At 46.4% G+C, this 18284-nt stretch overlaps 1 protein-coding gene across 1 annotated transcript in view; it reads left to right on the top strand.

Annotated features, from left to right (window-relative positions):
- Positions 1-18284, top strand: part of MYO19 (myosin XIX) — a 35404-nt gene that overhangs the window by 12370 nt on the left and 4750 nt on the right. Inside the window, exons 10-20 of the mRNA XM_056865035.1 lie at positions 262-338; positions 820-910; positions 1899-2070; positions 3624-3697; positions 5704-5825; positions 8270-8383; positions 9259-9435; positions 11844-12002; positions 13151-13258; positions 14873-14943; positions 15499-15608. Of these exons, the coding sequence (XP_056721013.1) occupies positions 262-338; positions 820-910; positions 1899-2070; positions 3624-3697; positions 5704-5825; positions 8270-8383; positions 9259-9435; positions 11844-12002; positions 13151-13258; positions 14873-14943; positions 15499-15608 (1275 nt within the window). The remainder of the gene's footprint in view (positions 1-261; positions 339-819; positions 911-1898; positions 2071-3623; positions 3698-5703; positions 5826-8269; positions 8384-9258; positions 9436-11843; positions 12003-13150; positions 13259-14872; positions 14944-15498; positions 15609-18284) is intronic.

Below are 18284 nucleotides of genomic sequence, written 5' to 3'. Positions count from 1 at the left end.
TTGTAAGTCACTTTGGGACCTCATTGGGGAGAAAAGTGAGGCATAAATGAAGTAAACAATAAAAATAAATACCAGAGAAAGAGGCCCTCAGGTGCGACCCTTCAGTCTGGACTTTAGTGTAAGGGAGTTTGTTCTTGGGTGGCAGACCTGCATGTAGAAGCCCATCACAGCTGGGATTGAAAACAAACTGGTAAAGAGGCAGGATTAAGAATTTTGGAATAGTTCTACAGTCTAACTATAAGATCTCTTTTCTCCCCCCAGAGGACTGTTTTGAGGTGACGCGAGAGGCCATGTTCCACTTGGGTATTGACAGTTCCATGCAGAATAATATTTTCAAGGTCAGGTAAAACACAGTTCAATAGTGGCACTTTTTTATAGTTACAAAACTGCTCTTGGAGATTTTATTAATATGCAAGCCCCTGATGGAGACCCTGGGATATATGCTCTCCTGACACTAGTTCCTTGCTTTGCAAGGTTCTCAAAAATTCCCATAGAAAGGGGCTTCATGTCTACTGACACCTTAGAGAAGTACTGGCAACTTCCTTTCCAGCTTTCCTAAGGGTGCCTGGATCCTGGCTGTTGGCGCATTTGAAACAGCTGCCCACTCCTGCACCATCTCGTCTTCTCTCCAGGGTCAGAGGAGCATGCCTATTATATTAGCTGCTGTGGAACACGGGCAGGATAATGTTGCTGCAGCCGTCTTGTTTGTGGGCTTCCTAGAGGCACCCGGTTGGCCGCTGTGTGAACAGACTGCTGGACTTGATGGGCCTGGGTCTGATCCAGCAGGGCCTTTCTTATGTTCTGATGTCTTTCTTGCAGTTATTAGCCGGGCTCCTACACTTGGGCAACATCCAGTTCTCAGAGGCGGAAGACGAGTCGCAGCCCTGCAGAGTAGAAGATTACACCAAAGGTGGGAGGCCAAAAGTGCCATCCTAAGCAGGTCTACTTGGAAACCTACTCAATGGGGCTTGCTCCTGGGGAAAGCATTCTTTGAAAAGAGTTTGAAAAGAGTGTCTTGTTTATGTTAGCCTACCTTACTGGGTTGTTTTGAGGATTAGTGGGGTAGGGGGCATTGCAGACATTACAGTAGATGAGGCTGATCAGGAGCGGAATCCAGGCATTGTGTGTGCTGGTACTAGAACATCGAATCAAACTGTCTTTACTTCATTTCTCGTTCCCTATTCTGGCTGAAATTCAAGGCAGATTACAATTTTTTTTTAAAGATGCAATAGAACTTCGTAATAGGGTATGTTTAGCCTGAAGAGGAGAAGACTGAGAGTTGATATGATAACCATCTTCAAGTACTTGAAGGGCTGTCACGTAGAGGAGGGTGCCGAGTTGTTTTCTGTTGCTCCAGAAGGCCGGACCAGAACCAACTGGTTGAAATTAAATCAAAAGAGTTTCCGTCTAGGCATTAGGAAGAATTTTCTAACAGTTAGAGCGGTTCCTCAGTGGAACAGATTTCCTCGGGAGGTGGTGAGTTCTTCTTCCCTGAAGGTTTTAAAGAAGAATTCTATGACCTTAGGCAGATGATGAGAGGGAGGGCATCTTGGCCACCTTCTGGGCATGGAGTAGGGGTCACTGGGTGTGTGTGTGGGAGGTAGTTGTGAATTTCCTGCATTGTGTAGGGGGTTGGACTAGATGACCCTGGTGGTCCCTTCCTACTTTCTGATTCTATGAATACATATACCGCTGCCATGGAATTAGACTACCATGGAATTAGACTACCAAATATGAGAAAGTGGCGCAGCTAAAGACTGTAATACATGTTGCTAGGAAATGCAATAGAAACAGTATATTACATATACCTTTTTTATAAAGGCATTTTTTTAAAGTTTCCTGAGCTGCTTTTTCCTCTTCCCCCTCCCCCCACCTTTGAATGGTTCTGCTAAAACCAGACGTTGCAAAGACCGCTTCCAGATTGCTCAAAGTGCCCGTAGAACACCTCCTGGAAACTCTGAGGATCCGGACTATTACGGCTGGGAAGCAGCAGCAAGTCTTCAAGAAGCCGTGCTCCAGGGCCGAGTGTGGGACGAGGAGAGACTGCCTGGCTAAAGTCATCTATGCCAAGTACGGGCCTTGTGCCTGCCGGTTTCTACCAAGCAGCTTTTTCACTAGGGCCTCAGAGTCTTACTAACACCCCCTTCCCTTCCCAAATCCTCCTCATTCTTGTCTTGTGCATATCTTGCATTGGGTCCCAAGTCTTCCTGCCCAGCTGGGACATTTCAGGCATGCTCACTGTGTTGCGGAAGCTTCTGGCAAAACATCTGGGTCTGAGTATTTTGTCGTTGGGCTGTGTCCCTGCCCTGTTGCTGCTCTGACACTTGGCTGAATTTGAAGCCCCTGGCTCTTGGTAGGCAGCAGTTTGGTTATCACCCCTGTGGCTTCCTCTGTATGTTCCCCCTGGCTGAGGTTTGCAAAGGCAGAGTGTAGCCCCCCTCCCCAACTTGGCTTGGTTTAGCACTGATAAGGAGAACCAGCATGGTGTCGTGGTTCAGAGTTGCGGACTCTAATCTGGAGAACCAGGTTGGATTCCCCACTCCTCCCCATGAAGTCTGCTGGGTGACCTTGGGCCAGTCACAGTTCTCTGAACTCTCTCAGCCCCACCTGCCTCACAAGGTGTCTGTCTTGGGGTGGGGGGTGGGGAGGTGATTATAAACCACTTTGAGACTGCTTACGGTAGAGGAAAGCAGGGTATAAAAATCAACTCTTCATCTTGTGTCCCTGTCACTGACATTTTCACATGGTGGATATATTATGGGTTCTATGCTGTAGTAGGATCTGGGGGACCTGGGTTCGAATCCCCACTCTCCCGTGAAAGCTTGCTGGGTGACCTTGGGCCAGTCACCCACTCTCAGCCTAATCTACCTCACAGGGTTGTTGTGTGGATAAAATGGAGAATTTGGATCCTTATTGGGGAGAAAAGTGGGATATAAATGAAGTAAACAAATATTATACGAATAAATATAAATACATTATACAAATTACATTCTTCAAGGAATCTCCTTTTACCCTTTTACCTTTAGATGTTAGGTAAGGCTGAAAGAGAGAAGGTAGTCTTTGTGACAGATTTGAACTCATAACCTCCTTGGCATGGCCTCTGTGGTACAGGTCCAGTACTGTGTCCACTACACTGATGTCCAGATGGTTCTAAATGTAAGGCAATGCGAATTGTCTGGCTGGATTGGACTGTCTAGTCCAGCATCCCGTTTCCCATCCAGGTGCCTGAGACATTTAACAAGCAGAGCAGAAAGACAAAAGCTGCCTCCTGTTTCTCCTTAGCAACTGACATTCAGGGATATGCTGCCTCTGACTATGGAGTCTCTATTTTGCCATCATGACCAATAGGGGTTGATAGTGCATGGATTTGTCTAATCCCCTTTTAAAGTCATCTGAGCCTCGTGGTCATCTTGTGGTAGCGAGTTCTGTATGTTATTTCTCTGTGTGAGCTAGTACTTACCTGTTCCAGATTTGTTGCCCATCAATTTCACTGGGTGGCTCCCAAATTCTAGTATAATGGAAGAAGGTGGGGGTAAAAACCCCTCTCCTCCTCAGTTCCTGCCCCATATATAAAGTGGAATCCTACTTTTCCAACTTACTGGGTGTTTGTATTTCGCTTACAGGGTATTTGATTGGCTGGTATCCGTTATCAATGGAAGCATCTATGCCGATTCTTCTGTGTGGAGCAATTTCATAGGTATAATTTTAATCCCTGTTTCCTCTTGGAAAGAGACTAGGTGGTCTAGATTACATGGTTTCAATTTCCCCCCTGACCTCTATACTTTATGCAAATGTTTTCCCGTTTTGCATAATTATGGTTTTAGTATAATAGGGAGGGACAAGGCAAAGCATGGCAACCCCGCCCCCCCAACCATTGGAAATCTTGTTTTGCTGCCTCTCTGGTTTCTGCCATTTCTACCAGCATTTCCCACATGTTTTCAACCCTCTCCAGTGTAGCCCTAAGGGCTAGAAACTTGATTTTTACTTGTAATGAAAGCTGCAGTTCTCCAGAAGCTGAATCCTCTATCCGGCACCACAGTTTGCATTTTTCTGTACTGTCATGGAACCAAAACCATACCGTATAGCCTTTGGCTGTCTCTCCTGGTTTCTGAGCAACATTTGCTTTCTTTGTAAAAGGAACTCCTTTTTGTAAACAGTAATCTTAGGAAGTTTTCAGACAAAGGAGACTAAATCCAGATTTTGAGATTAATGAGCTCATCGTAGGAATGTGCTGACCAATCTTGAATCACATCAGTATACTGACTACATTTCTGCTCTCTCCAGACTTTCAGAGCAGGTGTAGGCAAATCGCAGCGTAACATTTTCTGTGAGTACACACACTCAGATCTGCTTAACAATTTGTCAGGAATACTGGGCCACTGGACTGCGGGGTCCACTAACCAGCGGATGCCTCTGAAAAATTGGGAGACAGCCCAAGGCTACTAAGAGCAGCAGAACTGGGAAGAGGGGCAGAGTTTGGTCTCCACCTGCTTTGGGGGTCTGCGGAATGCCAGCTCCTCTTTCCAAGGCTGGCTGGTGCTGGAAACAGGGGCCATTTATGCATGGCTGTTTCCTCGTGGTCACCCTGCCAACTACATCGGGGCTTTGCTTGGATTATGCAGGCCTTTCCCAATCATCAGAGGTCACCTCACTCTTTCCGCGCGTTTTCCTTGTGTTTTCTGGATGCTGGCTAAGCACGAATCCAGAAAACACACAGAAATGCACAGGGAGAGTGAGACAAATTCTGATGGTTGGAAATCGCATTCATAATCAAAGCAAAGCCCTGAAGTAGTTGGAAGGGTGCTCAGAAGGAAACAGCCACTCAGAAATGGCTAGGAAGAGCTGCTTCTAAATCAGAGTCCTGGGAAGTTGGAGGAGACCCAGATATGTGGTCATCAGACCAAAAAATTTGCCTACAGCTGTTTTAAATGGTCTGAACATTCCTGTGGCTTTGTTATTAATGGAGGCATGGCCATTTCCCCACCTGAACCGTGGATGTTCAGTACAGCTGGATTGGTGAAGTTTATTAAGAGAGTGGACAAAGATTCAGCAGTTGTTTCTGCTGTCACGCAACCAGTAGATCTGAGACAGATCTGATAGAGCCCCGTGGTGCAGAGTGGGAAGCTGCAGTACTGCAGTCAAAAGCTATGCTCATGACCTGAGTTCGATCCTGATGGAAGTTGGTTTCAGGTAGCCTGCTCAAGGTTGACTCAGCTTCCCATCCTTCTGAGGTCGGTAAAATGAGTACCCAGCTTGCTGGGAGTAAAGTGTAGATGACTGGGGAAGGCGATGGCAAACCACCCCGTAAACATAGTCTGCCCTAGTAAACATAGTGATGTGACGTCACCCCATGGGTCAGTAATGAACCTTTTGCATCTGAGATACCTTTCAATGGACTTTAATAGAGACTATCCAAAATCAATTCCTGTTATCTTCATTTGATAGCCAAGCCGCTTAAAAAAAATGGTTGTGAAGCTTATGACATTTTGAACAGGAAAATGTAAACGTTGGCATGAAATGACTTATTAGCTGGTAGGAAACTCGGTGCATGCTTTCAAATAAAACCTACAGACTCGTTGGGGCTAGAAACTTGGCGGCTTTTGTTTTTCAGAGAGGGATTCTTCAGACAGAATATTGAATTCTGCACATGCCGAGGGCAGTAAGAGAGAAACCACGTGAGGACTTGTGCTTTCCTTCCCCCAGGTCTGCTGGACGTTTATGGCTTTGAGTCTTTTCCTGAAAACCACCTGGAGCAGCTGTGCATCAACTACGCCAACGAGAAATTGCAGCAACATTTTGTTGCCCATTTCCTGAAGGCACAGCAGGTAACGCCCTTTGGATGATCTCCCAAAGAACTTTAGTAGGCCTGTTGCTCTTGTTCCCTTGTGAGGAGTGGGTTTTGTGTTTACAGGTGAGGCTTCTGGCTAAATTTACTCTATTGCTTACGTGAGGTGAGAGGCTTTGGATGAACCGTCCTAGCAATTCATAAGAACATAAGAAAGACCCTGCTGGATCAGACCCAGGCCCATCAAGTCCAGCAGTCTGTTCACACAGTGGCCAACCAGGTGCCTCTAGGAAGCCCCCAAACAAGACGGCTGCAGCTGCACCGTCCTGCCTGTGCTCCACAGCACCTAATATAATAGGCCTGCTCCTCTGATCCTAGAGAGAATAGCCATGCATCATGACTAGTATCCATTTTGACTAGTTGCCAAGGATAGCCCTCTCCTCCATGAACACGTCCACTCCCCTCTTAAAGCCTTCCAAGTTGGCAGCCATCACAACATCCTGGGGCAGGGAGTTCCACAATCTAACTATGCGTTGTGTGAAGAAATATTTCCTTTTATCAGTTTTGAATCTCTCACTCTCCAGCTTCAGCAGATGACCCCGCCTTCTGGTATTATGAGAGAGAGAGAAGAGCTTCTCCCTATCCACTCTCTCCAAATCCAAGATGGCAGGGCAGGGGAGCATGGCTGAAGGGAAGATAAAGGCTTTGCCACCTTGGAAACCAGCCCCACATATATGGGGTTATTGATGTGAGAAGCAAAGGCTTCCCATTTTGTGCCCCACATGACCTCAGAAAGGGACTGGTCTGAAGGTGCGTGTGCCTTGGCCGCCTTGTTGAAACAAAGCAGGTTTGTGTCTGTTCAGTGCCTGGGCTGGAGACCTCCTGAGACATCTGTCTGCCTTGAGTTCCATAAAGGACGAAAAGCAGGGCTTAAATGAAATGAATAAATAGAGTTTGACTGTGAAGCCAAGAAAGAGCTGGTCCTGAGCCCCACCCTGGACCCAGGGGACCAGCAGGGCAGCATGCTCACACTCAGAGAGGAAGAAATTATCTGCTGATAATTTACTGGTAGTCCCTGGCCCGGAGGCCATCCGGCTGTCCTCAACTAGGACCAGAGCCTTTTTGGCTCTGGCCCCTGCCTGGTGAAACACACTAATGAGGCCCAGGCCATAAAAAAATCTGACTAAGTTTCACCGGGCCTGTAAGTCACAGCTGTTCCGCCAGATTTATAATTGAGGATAGCTATGGTTCATAATGGCCAGATCTGTCTGCCGGTCTGGACTGTGGCAATCTCCCTTGCTTCTGTCACCTGGGCCCCCTCTTCCCCCCACCCCTCCATGGGTCACACACCAGCTCTCCTTGATTATGATCTGATTGCTGGTTGGGTTCCTGCATTCCCTAGCGTCTGCGAGGGTTGTTTTTGGTTTTAGCGCCATCACAATGTTGTTTTAGAGAGAGGTTTTAAAGTAGGGTTTTTCGCAAAGTTTATTAAATGTCCTCATTATTGTATTGTTGTTAGCCTCCCTGAGCCCTGCTGTGCAGGGGTGGGTGGGAATGCAAGTATAAATAAATAAATAAATAAATAAATAAAATGTGTATAAAAAAGAACCAGAGTGATGTAGTGGTTAAAGTGTCAGCCTAGGAACTGGGAAACCCAGGTTCAGGTACTCACTCTGCCAGGGAGGGTTGCTAGGCCAGTCACACACTCTTAACCTGACCTACCTCACAGGATATTGTCGAAGGCTTTCACGGTCAGAGTTCATTGGTTCTTGTAGGTTATCCGGGCTGTGAGACCGTGGCCTTGGTATTTTCTTTCCTGACGTTTCGCCAGCAGCTGTGGCAGGCATCTTCAGAGGAGTCACACTGAAGGACAGGGTCTCTCACAGGGTTGTTGTGAAGATAAAATGGAGGGAAAATATGTAAGCCACTCTGGGTCCCTATTGGAGAGAAAGGCAGGGTATAAATGAATAAGTAATGTAAATAAAAACATGAATGTTGCAACATTAATCTAAAAAACATTGATTGATTAATCAAGCAGCAGATTTTTTAAAAAGTTTGGTTTTTTAAATTTGATCCAATTAATCAAGCAGCAGATTTTTTAAAAAGTTTGGTTTTTTAAATTGTTTGATTAATTTTTAATACAAAAAAGTCATCTAAGGCATCCTCTTAGAAGAAGCTGTTCCTCCTCCCTTTTCTTCTGGAGGGCATGCCTCTTATAAAACGGCGGCTACTGTGAAGTGGGAGAGCATCCTCTAAAACTGAAGCATGGTTTTCCCCTTGGGAAATATTATTCGGTTGCTAATGTATGCTGATTTAATCAATTAATTTTTACTAAAACTCTAATGATTAGTCAAATTTTTACCTGGGATATACTCCACAGAATAAGTATCTTAAGGTACAGTGCTAGAGTAAAACAGTACGTTGTTGCTGCAGGGATATCGTCTGAACGCACCTCTAAGCGGTTGTTTGCCTCTGTTTCCCTAGGAAGAATATGCCGCAGAAGGGCTGGAGTGGTCTTTCATAAATTACCAGGATAACCAAAGCTGCCTAGATGTGATCGAAGGCAACCCCATTAGTATCTTTTTGCTGTTGAATGAGGTTGGTCCGAAGAACTTCCATTTTCCTTCAGTAGTTAGCATATCTTTTCCCCATCACTTTCAAAAGTCTGGGTCGTTCTTGGTTTTCAGTGTGAACCCAGACATCTGTGCTTGGATCTGTCCACTGCAGTAATTTCTCAAAGGCAGCAGTGCCCTTAGAAATGTTGTTTGTAAACTGTTTAGTCCTTTTGGATGGGGGAGAGCAAGGTAGAAATGTTTAGATATAGATAATTGGAGTCAGGGTGGTTTAGTGGTTAAAGAGTCAGACTGTGATTCGGGAAACCCAGATTCGGATCCTCACTCTGCCATGGAAGCTGGCTTTGCTAGCCACACTCTTTCAACCTAACCTATCTCATGGGGTTGTTGTTGTGAGGCTGAAATGGAGAAAGAGGAAAATGTTGTCAGCCATCTTGGGTCCCCACTGAGGAGAAAAGTGGGGTATAAATGAAGTAAAATAAAATAATAAACAGAATGTTGGTAATGTGCCCATCTGCATGTTTCTGTAAGCCCCAGCTTAACTGGATGAAACAATTTTCCATATTTATATTGTTTCATTAACTGCTTTTCTAAAGCTGCACTTGACACAGTGTACAGGCAACCAATGAAATGCGTTAAAAATATTTTTTTAAAAAACAATCACCATTTGAGGAGATTGAAATCTGGAATTGTAAACTCACTGGATTTGTAAACCCTAAAAGGCGTACACAAATACGACACTCTTAACTGGCATCTAAAAGGAAGGAGGAGGGATGTTCTAGGGTAAACATTCCAGAGCCGAAAGGCCACCACTGAAAAAGCCCTGCTCAGGTGCTATCTGGGAGCAGGAACCAAGGCTTCAAGGAATCATTGTTCCATGTTCTTGCCTTCCTTTCGCAGGAATGCCGTCTCAACAGGGCCTCCAACGCCAGCCAGTTCCAGACCCGGATTGAGGTAGCTCTGTCTGATAACCAGTGCATTAGCCGGGACAAGTTTAGTAAGAAGCCGAATTTCATCATTGCTCATTACGCTGGCAGCGTCTGCTATCAGGTGGAAGGCATGGTAGAAAAGAATAAGGTACAGATCCTGCATGGTTTGATCACCGTCTGCTTACCGTCTACTTACCGCTTTCTTTGTCCAAGAGGTGGTGTGCTCTCCTTTGGAGGTTTTTAAGCAGAGGCGAGACAGCCATCTGACAGCAAGGCTGATTCTGTGAACTTAGGCACAGGGATGAGATCGTGCTCGGCTCTCATGGTCCTTTCTTACATGCCGATCATTTGCCACTTTGGGGCCAGGAAGGAATTTTCCTCCAGGCCAGATTGGCCAGGGATCCTGGAGGTTTTTTGCCTTCCTCTGAGCATAGAGCAGGGGCAGTAGGGGTGTGGGGGAGGAGGAGGTAGTGATTTTCCTGCATTGTGCAGGGAGTTGGACTAGATGACCCTTGAGGTCCCTTTCGGGTCTATATTTCTATGTAACATCAGTCCCTATGGCTTGTTTATGTAAAGTGAAGCCGACTGTGGGTAGGAGGTGGTGAGCCACTGGATGAATTCCAGTGCACCATCTAAGTGAATTCCGGGGGTTCTTATAATGAATTATGGCCTAGATGAGCCTTGATCTGAAAGGAACCTCCACATTCACAGGCAGTCAACCTTTGAATCCCAGTGTCAGGAGGCAAAATCAGGGGTAGGCCTCTGCCTCTGTGCCTTATTATTGGACCCCCAGAGTGACCAGCTGGCCACTGTGTGAGACAGGAGGCTGGATGAGATAGACCGCTGATGTGATCCAGCAGGGCTCTTCTGGTGTTGAACACATGAAGCTATCTTCTACTGTATCAGACCCTCGGTCCATCAAAGTCAGTATTGTCTACTCAGACCAGGAGCGGCTCTCCAGGGTCTCAGGCAGAGGTCTTTCGCATCACCTACTTGCCTGGTCCCTTTAACTGGAGGTGCTGTGGATCGAACCTGGGACCTTCTGCATGCCAAGCAGAGGCTCTACCCCTGAGCCACAGCCCCTCCCAATATGTTTTTATCCAGCAAGGCACCTGTTTTGGTGATAAGCTACAATTCTCAATAGAAACTGTGGCTCAGTGGTAAATCTCTCATTTTGCATGCAGAAGGTCTCAGGTTCAATCCCTGGCATCTCCAGTACAGTCCTGCTAAATGGAGATGCCAGGCGTCATGGCAGAAGTCAGGTCCCACAGTTCTGGCAATCTACAGAATGCGTAAAATGGAATTGTTCAGGGGGACATTTTTATAAAGGGACAAGGGCTTAGTGCAGGGGTCCCCAACCTTTTTTGAGCCTGGGGGAGCCTTTGGAATTCTGACACTGGGAGTCGGACGCAGTCACAAAATGGCTGCCACAGGAGGCGGAGCCAACCATAGATACTCAGGGAGTGATGTCATGCATAACTTCAGCATATCAGGTAGAAGCTCTGTTTAACAGGATGCCCTTTAAAATTGACAAGTTGTCTAAAAATATTTTCTTGCATACCCACAGCTTATCTTCAGTTATACAGTGTAGATCCTTGTGCTGTGGTGGCAGCTGCTGCAGAAGCAACTTAAAAATCTGCCCAGCCAATAAGGTCTCCAGTGGCCAAGCCCTGCTGGGGAAAAGCCAAATTTGGCCCTGCCCACTTTTTAAAAACACTTGGTGGGCACTAGGAAAGGTGTCGGGCACCATGGCGCCCATGAGCTTCATGTTGAGGACCCCTGGCTTAGCGCATAGCACTTTTCTTTTACGCATTTTCTGGTTCTTACTGCATTGTTTTCTGATTTCTGCAATCCAGTTTTTTGCGTTTCTTACATCATGTCCTATACTGTTGTTATTGCATTGTTTTCTAGTGTTGTAACCCAGTCTTAATACACTTACTTATGTATGTCTTCTACTGTTCCTATTGCATTTTTAAAATATTTTGTAATCTGCCCTGAGTCTTAGTGGGAAAGACGGACTATAAATATAGTAAGTAACTAAATAGTTGGCCAATTGTCTGATTCTGTTCAAGACACTCATGAAGCTGCGTTATAATGCATCTGAAAATAGAACCATTGATCTATCAAGGTCCGTCTTGTCTATTCTGGCTGGGAGCTGCTCTCCAGGATCTCAGGCAGAGGTCTTTCACATCACCTACCATAGGATCCTTTTAACTGGAGATGCCAGGGATTGAACCTGGGACCTTTCACAGGCAAAGCAGGTGATTCAAAGCCCCATTCCCTCAGGTCACAGGAGAAAGCAGCTTTGTATGTTCAAAGCAGAAGATATTTCTTCAGTAACACGAAGATTTGTCCATTCTGAGGGTAGAGATTCTTAAGCCTGTTTCTGGTTATTCAGATCTGTGACTCACAGTTTCTGGTTATACTCATCTGAATTTACCCCCACTTTGAATAGAAACCTAATTGAACCGGCAACATGATACTTGTTTAATTTGGTATGCTTGCTGTAGACTGCAACTAATGTTGGCAATTTTGTGTTTTTTACCATTACCCAAGGACCCTGTGCCCCCGGAACTGGTGTTGCTGCTTCAACAATCCCAAGATACTTTGCTTCAGAAGTTATTTCCTGTGTCAGCAACGAGCCAAAAGCCAAACCAAAACGATGTCAAGACTCAGACAAAACCAGCGATTGTTACAGTGGTGTCAAAATTCAAGGTTCGCCCACTTCTAGGTTTTTGTTGTCTGTCTTCTTCAGCCTCTAAACACAACATGATTGTGTTACAAGTTTCCATCCCCAACAGTGAGGGCTAGAAGCTTGCGTCTGATAAAACACAACGAAAGCTGCAGTACTCGGGTGTGAAGGCCCTAGCTTGTATTGTCCTTTACAATGGATGAATTGGTAACTGACACTTTTCAGTTTTGTGGGAACTCTCTCCAGGCTTGTTTGCTGGGTCATTTCAGGTGGGTGTGGCCATGTTAGTCTGTAGTAGGAAAACAAAATTTGAGTCCAGTTTGAAAGTGCCATCAAGTCGCTGCCGAGTTATGGCAACCCCATAGGGTTTTCAAGGCAAGAATCGTTCACAGGTGGTTTGCCATTGCGTGCCTCTGCATAGCGACCCTGGTGGTCTCCCATCCCAAGTACTAACTGAGGCTAACCCAGATCTTCGCTTCTGAGATCTGGTGAGATCGGGCTAGCCTGGGCCATCCAAGTTAGGGCAAAACAATGGTGGAAAGTGCTGCCAAGTTGCAGCCGACTTATGGCAACCCTATAGGGTTTTCAAGGCAAGAGACATTCACAGGTGGTTTACCATTGCCTGCCTCTGCGTAGCATCCCTGGACTTCCTTGGTGGTCTCTCATCCAACTACTAACTGGGACTAACCCAGCTTACGTCTGAGATCTTATGAGTCAGGGCAGTAGCACTTGGAAGACCAACTGTTTTTCCAGGATATGAGCATTTGTGAACCAAAGCTCGCTTCGTCACGTACCAGGTGTCTGGTATACTGTTATTTCTGATCTGCTTGAAGAACCTTCAATAAAATGTGAGGACCCCCTCCCCGAGTTTTGCAGAACACAGTTTTAAATGTATGCTGACAAGCATCCGTCCATCAGTGGCTATCAGCCCTGGTGTCTAAATAGAACTCCCGTGGTCAGAGGCAGTATATCTCTGAACAGCACTTGCATGGGGACGGAAAGAGCCAGGGGAATGTTGCTGTCTCCTTTCCTTGGTTGTGGGCTTCACGAGGCATACGGGAAACAGGATGCGGGCCTATGTGGCCCTTTGGTCTGATCCAGCAGGGCTTCTTATGTTCCCGCAATGCAGAACAGTAAGCTCTGTCCTCTCCTCTCTGTTACACTCTTGTAGGGCTCCCTAGAGAAGCTGATGGAGATCCTGAACAGCACCACCCCTCACTACATCAGGTGCATCAAGCCGAATGCGGATTGCAAGGCTGCCGTTTTCAGGAAGGACAAGGTAATGCTTGCCCCGAGCCGTTGTGATCGAGCTGAATCTGGCCAAGTCTGGCAAACGGCAGTTGGCACACAGCTGGCCATTTTGCCCTCTGGCAGTGCATCCAGAAGCTGGCATGGGTGACCGAAACCACCGGCCCAGAAGCCAGCAGATTATGTCAGGAAGGAACCTTAGAAAACTTGTAGATCACCCTTGTGCATTTGAAACAATCCTGGCTAGCGGATGCCCGCCCGTGTTTGTTGTGGCTGGCAAGCTGACCGCCTATATGGCAGTACCATGCGTTTATCCAGGCCTGTTTTGGCTTTAAGATTGTAAGTGGCTTCACAGTGCGGACCTCTCAAGGGAATGTATGTAGGCAGTGCTTCAGTTTATTTACGGTCATTTGACCAGCAAGTATCAGGCAAAATTACAGTTTTAAAATCCCAACTGAGGACCTCCGTATCTTACTGGTTACATAACAGAACTTTGCCACTGAATAAGAGATAAAAGCATCTTTATCTTCTAATAAAAATTTAACAATAAAATCATCCGAATGGCTAACATTTCTAAAATTTCTAGTCAACACAGGTAAATGTAGGCAGTGCTGATTTTGAAGCTGCAGGCGCTGATTGATTGTTTGACCCTGATTGGTGGGGAAGGTTAGAAGGCATTCACTTCGCCCTGGCAAACCAACCCCCTTCCCACCCCCACTTTGATGGCTTTTTACTAGCAAATGGGACGGATTTCTTTGCTTGTTCTAAATTGAGAGCATTTCTTTTTTTGTTCAGCTATCTTCAAAATAAACTATGATTTTTATAAAGCTGACGAGGGAGGCTGTGCTTGTTGGTGAGTACATCTCCCCCAGAAATGAGCCAAAGCCTGTAGAGAGAAACCCTTGTGAGGGAAATGCTGTCAGTCTTCTTATTATATGAAGCGCACCTCTTGCCCACCTGGAATCTGAGGGGACTGAGGTCAGCGTTCAGGACCAGGACGTGAGGTTGCAGGTTCTCACACCACCTGAGACGAGCTCTCTCTGCAAAAGCTGACCTCCCAAGGCATTTTAGAGGATCTTTGCTGCTTGATTGTCTGGAGGCGATCCTTGTTCATCACAGGCGATCAAGAAAATGGCTGTGGGACAATAATAATATTTTAAGCATTGTTTTAAAGTGCTTTTGCCTGTTAGGGCTGAGGGAACTCTTGAGGTGCCTATCAGCCCCTAAGAAAATCATGGCAGAGGGAGAATCAAACTGGGGTCTTCCTGATTTGTAGCTAAACCAGCTCTCAGGTCTGTCTTTAAAAGCGGTGTGGCATAGTGGTTGGACTAGGATTGGCGAGAGCTGAGTTCTAATCCCCACTCTGCCATGAAGCTCACTGGATATCCTTGGGCTAGTCATTCTTTCTCAGCCTCACCCTGCCTTGCAAGGTTGTTGTGAGGGCAGTGGAGGAAGAAACTCCCACTTGGCCGTGAAGATCCCTGGATGTTCTTGGGACAGACAGTCTCTCTCATCCTAACCAGCCTCACAGTGGGGTTGTGAGGATAAAATTGGGATGGGGGGGACTCTGTATGTTACACGTGGTAGAAGGGCAGGATGAAAATCGAATGAATAAATGCTAAATAAAACCAACCTTACCTGGCAGGTTCTGTGCCAGCTGGAGGCGTGTGGCATTGTGGAAACAATCAACATCAGTGCAGCTGGTTTTCCGATCAGGTACGGCTGCAAAAATTGAATTTCCTCCCATGTTGTGAGATGACCCCGTTCCCTCCTTATTGCCACATCCCCACCTCCACTCCCTTTGACTCTCTCTCTTCCAACAGTTGAGACCTAGACATGTGAAAAGGCAGAGTGGATTGTATCTCTTTGGACTGCGGGTGGGGAAAACCTTTTTGGAATACTTCCTTATGCCCAAAAAATACACCCTCGCAAGTAAACAACTAGCTTATCAGTGAGTGTGGTTCTGGCTCTGCCCTCTCTTTTTGTATTAGCTTGCACTGGTCTTTTGCAGTGGGTAGACACACTTGCACCAACAGACACGTTCAAAGAAAGACATATTCTTATACTTTTTTACCTGCACTGTTGGCTGGTTCACCAGTTTATGCTGAAACATCAGGTGGGATCGGGGGAGCACTCGCTGGCTGGTTTTTGGGAACCTGGGGGCTAGCCACTTTCAGAAACAGGATGCTGGGCTGTTTGGAGTTCGGTCAAGAGCTGTGGAGCTCTCAGCCGTGTTCCAGACTCACCTTTCTTCTCTGTTTTGACCGGCAGGATCTCCTTGAGAAGTTTCGTTGAACGGTACGAAGTGCTGAAGAAGTCACGGAAGCACAACTCCAGAACTGCACAGAACGGAAATGGCTGTTCTCACCACGTGGGAAATGGTGCGTTCTTGACTAGAGCCTCTTTCTCTAGTAACTTGAAGGATGCCTGTATTTCACCAGTCTTCCCAGCTTGACACATTCCCAGTGCCTCTTGAGTGATTCCTTCTGCCAGATTCCTTTTTGCTTTGACTGTCCATCTTCCGGAAGACATTTTCTGATAAATTTGCAAAGTAGATCTTTGGGCATCAGAGGAGTGCCCAGTGCCTGAGAATTTCCTCTTTTTGGTAAATGTAGATGCAACCCTTCCTCAAATCTCTCAGGTTGCACTTTTAAAAAGTGTCTTAGTGGTGCTAGAGTATGGATATGTGTTTTGAATGTGCCTCTCAATATAATGTAGCCAGCATGTACATTCGGATGCACATCAGGTTTATGCCCACAGTTCCAAAAACAGCAGTTTACATATACGGGGTAGCCTGTTTATCCAGGTAGATCTCTTTTACCTTTATCAGGATACAAGCCCTTACAACCACGTGCTAGCCATATTCTGAGTGTTGAGAATTCTGGTGGGGATCATATGGTCTCTGGCCACCTTCCTCTCTTCTGGCTGTGAAGATATGCCTGAAAGTGCATGGGTAAAGCTTACCAGTTGCATGTTATTACCTGACAGATGTTTGTGTGTTAGCCTAGATAAAACTGGGAAAGGTGGTAGAGCCTCTGGCTATCTTCCTCCCGTTGCTTTATCTGTGCTTATCCATTCAATGGTTAGGGTGAGGCTAGACTTCTGTAATGCACGACATTGGTCTGCCCTTAAAGACATCTTGGAAATTCCAGTGGATACACAATGCTAAAGCCCCCCTGCTAGTAACAGGCAATAAGTGGAATCTTCATATCACTCCCATTACGCAAAGGCTGTGTTGGTTACCGCTCAGTTATTGGGCTCAGTTCAAGGTTCTAGCCCTTCCAGTCCTTAATGGCCTTGGAAAAAAACCCACAGGACTGCCTCTCCTGCTATGCTCCACTGTGACTGCTTCACTCATCAGAGCAAAGCCTTCTGAAGGTGCCACCCTGCAAAAAGGTAAAATCGGCAGGGGCTAGTTCACACGCATTCTCTGGTGAGAGCTTCCACATTATGGAACAGTCTGCCTGAGGCTGCAAGGAAGGTCCCAATGTTTTGGGCGTTTTGCAGGATGTGCAAAATGACTTTGTTCAAGAAGGCATTCTTGTAGGGGAGCAGAGCTGCGATGCCGTGGATCAGCCTTGGAGGTGACCTCTGTTGGGGATTGTGTGTCTTTCCTTCCAGTGCTTCAATCCCGGCCCCACTAGGAACCTTTGCTGTTAGACTCAAGCATTATTGTAATTCGAATGCTATATACTGTAATCAGCTTATCGATTGACTGAATAGTTCTGTTGTACTTGTAAAGTACTTTGAATCCCAGTGACAAAGGCAGCCTATAAATAAAAATAAACAAAACAATCCATTCTCTCCTTAGCTAGTGCCCCCTGCTGCTACCTCTCGGAACTGCTGAAGATATTCAGCCACCGAAGGAAAGACAAAAGTCAGATAAACAAGGAGAAAGGCGGCCAGAGGTTTTTTCCTGCTCTGGGGAGCGTCAGAATGTTTCAATCGACTGGTTTTACCTGTCTCCTTTTATACGTAATTTGTAGCCGTGTTCCCAGCGAGAGCAGAGTGAAGATTTCCAGCACCTGGGGCAGCAGGGCTGCTGTGCTCCGCCTGCTTCCTTGCCGCACCCTGAGATTTGTAAATAAGAATCATGCACAAGAGTAAAAATAACAGCAGCATTGTGCAGAATGAAGCGGAACATGCATAAATGTCAAAGCTCAGCAATCGGGGGTTGGTTTCCTTTAGCACAGGGTTTATTTTTAAGTTGAGTCTGCTGAGGCTGTGTACTGCTGCGATGTCCTGTTTTTCATATATTCCTTTTCTGTGCCTGTCAGATTTCTTGCCCGACACCCTTTGGGGCTTCCTACCTTTCGTGGACTTTTCTGCTCCCACAAACTGCCTCTCTGCGGGACTCTCTCCCACAAACTGCCTCTGTCTCTTATGCTGTTCCTTTAATAGATGCAGGTCAGCTCTCCAGCCAAATGAGGTAAGGTTAGATTAGATCAGGTCCTCCCTGTCCTGGATCAAACTTTGTGCAGTGGTGGCAGACCTATATGCTCAGGGCAGCCCAAATTACATGGGAGGCATGTGTGATTTTAAAGCGCAACCCATTCCCGGTCTTATCCTGCAATCCATCTCATAAGATACTTCCCTCCCTGTGCAGTTGGGCTCTGAGGCTAGAAGTGACCCCAGGTGTGAGTGAGGGGGCTGCATAGTGGGAAACCGTGGGTAGGAGGGGAGTTCTACTGTTGTTTATGTGTTCCAATTGAATTATTGAACACATGAAGCTGCCGTATACTTCTGCTGTATACACGACCCTTGGTACATCAAAGTAAGTATTATCTACTCAGACTGGCAGTGGCTTTCCAGGGTCTCAGGTAGAGGTCTTTCACATCACCTACTTGCCTAGTCCCTTCAACTGGAGATGCCAGGGATTGAACCTGGGACCGTCTGCATGCCAAGCAGATGCTCTACCACTGAGCCACTGCCCCTCCCATTTGTATTGTATCATTTGAACTGTATTTTTAGTTTCTCAAATGTTTTAACGTGTTTCATGTTCGCGGTGGGATGTGGAATGGTACAGCATAGCCCGATCTCGGAAGCTAAGCAGGGTC

This window comes from Euleptes europaea, chromosome 19 (assembly GCF_029931775.1).
Source record: "Euleptes europaea isolate rEulEur1 chromosome 19, rEulEur1.hap1, whole genome shotgun sequence".
Taxonomy (NCBI): domain Eukaryota; kingdom Metazoa; phylum Chordata; class Lepidosauria; order Squamata; family Sphaerodactylidae; genus Euleptes; species Euleptes europaea.
The sequence above is the reverse complement of the archived record's forward strand: the minus strand, read 5'-3'. Positions and strand labels throughout refer to the sequence as shown.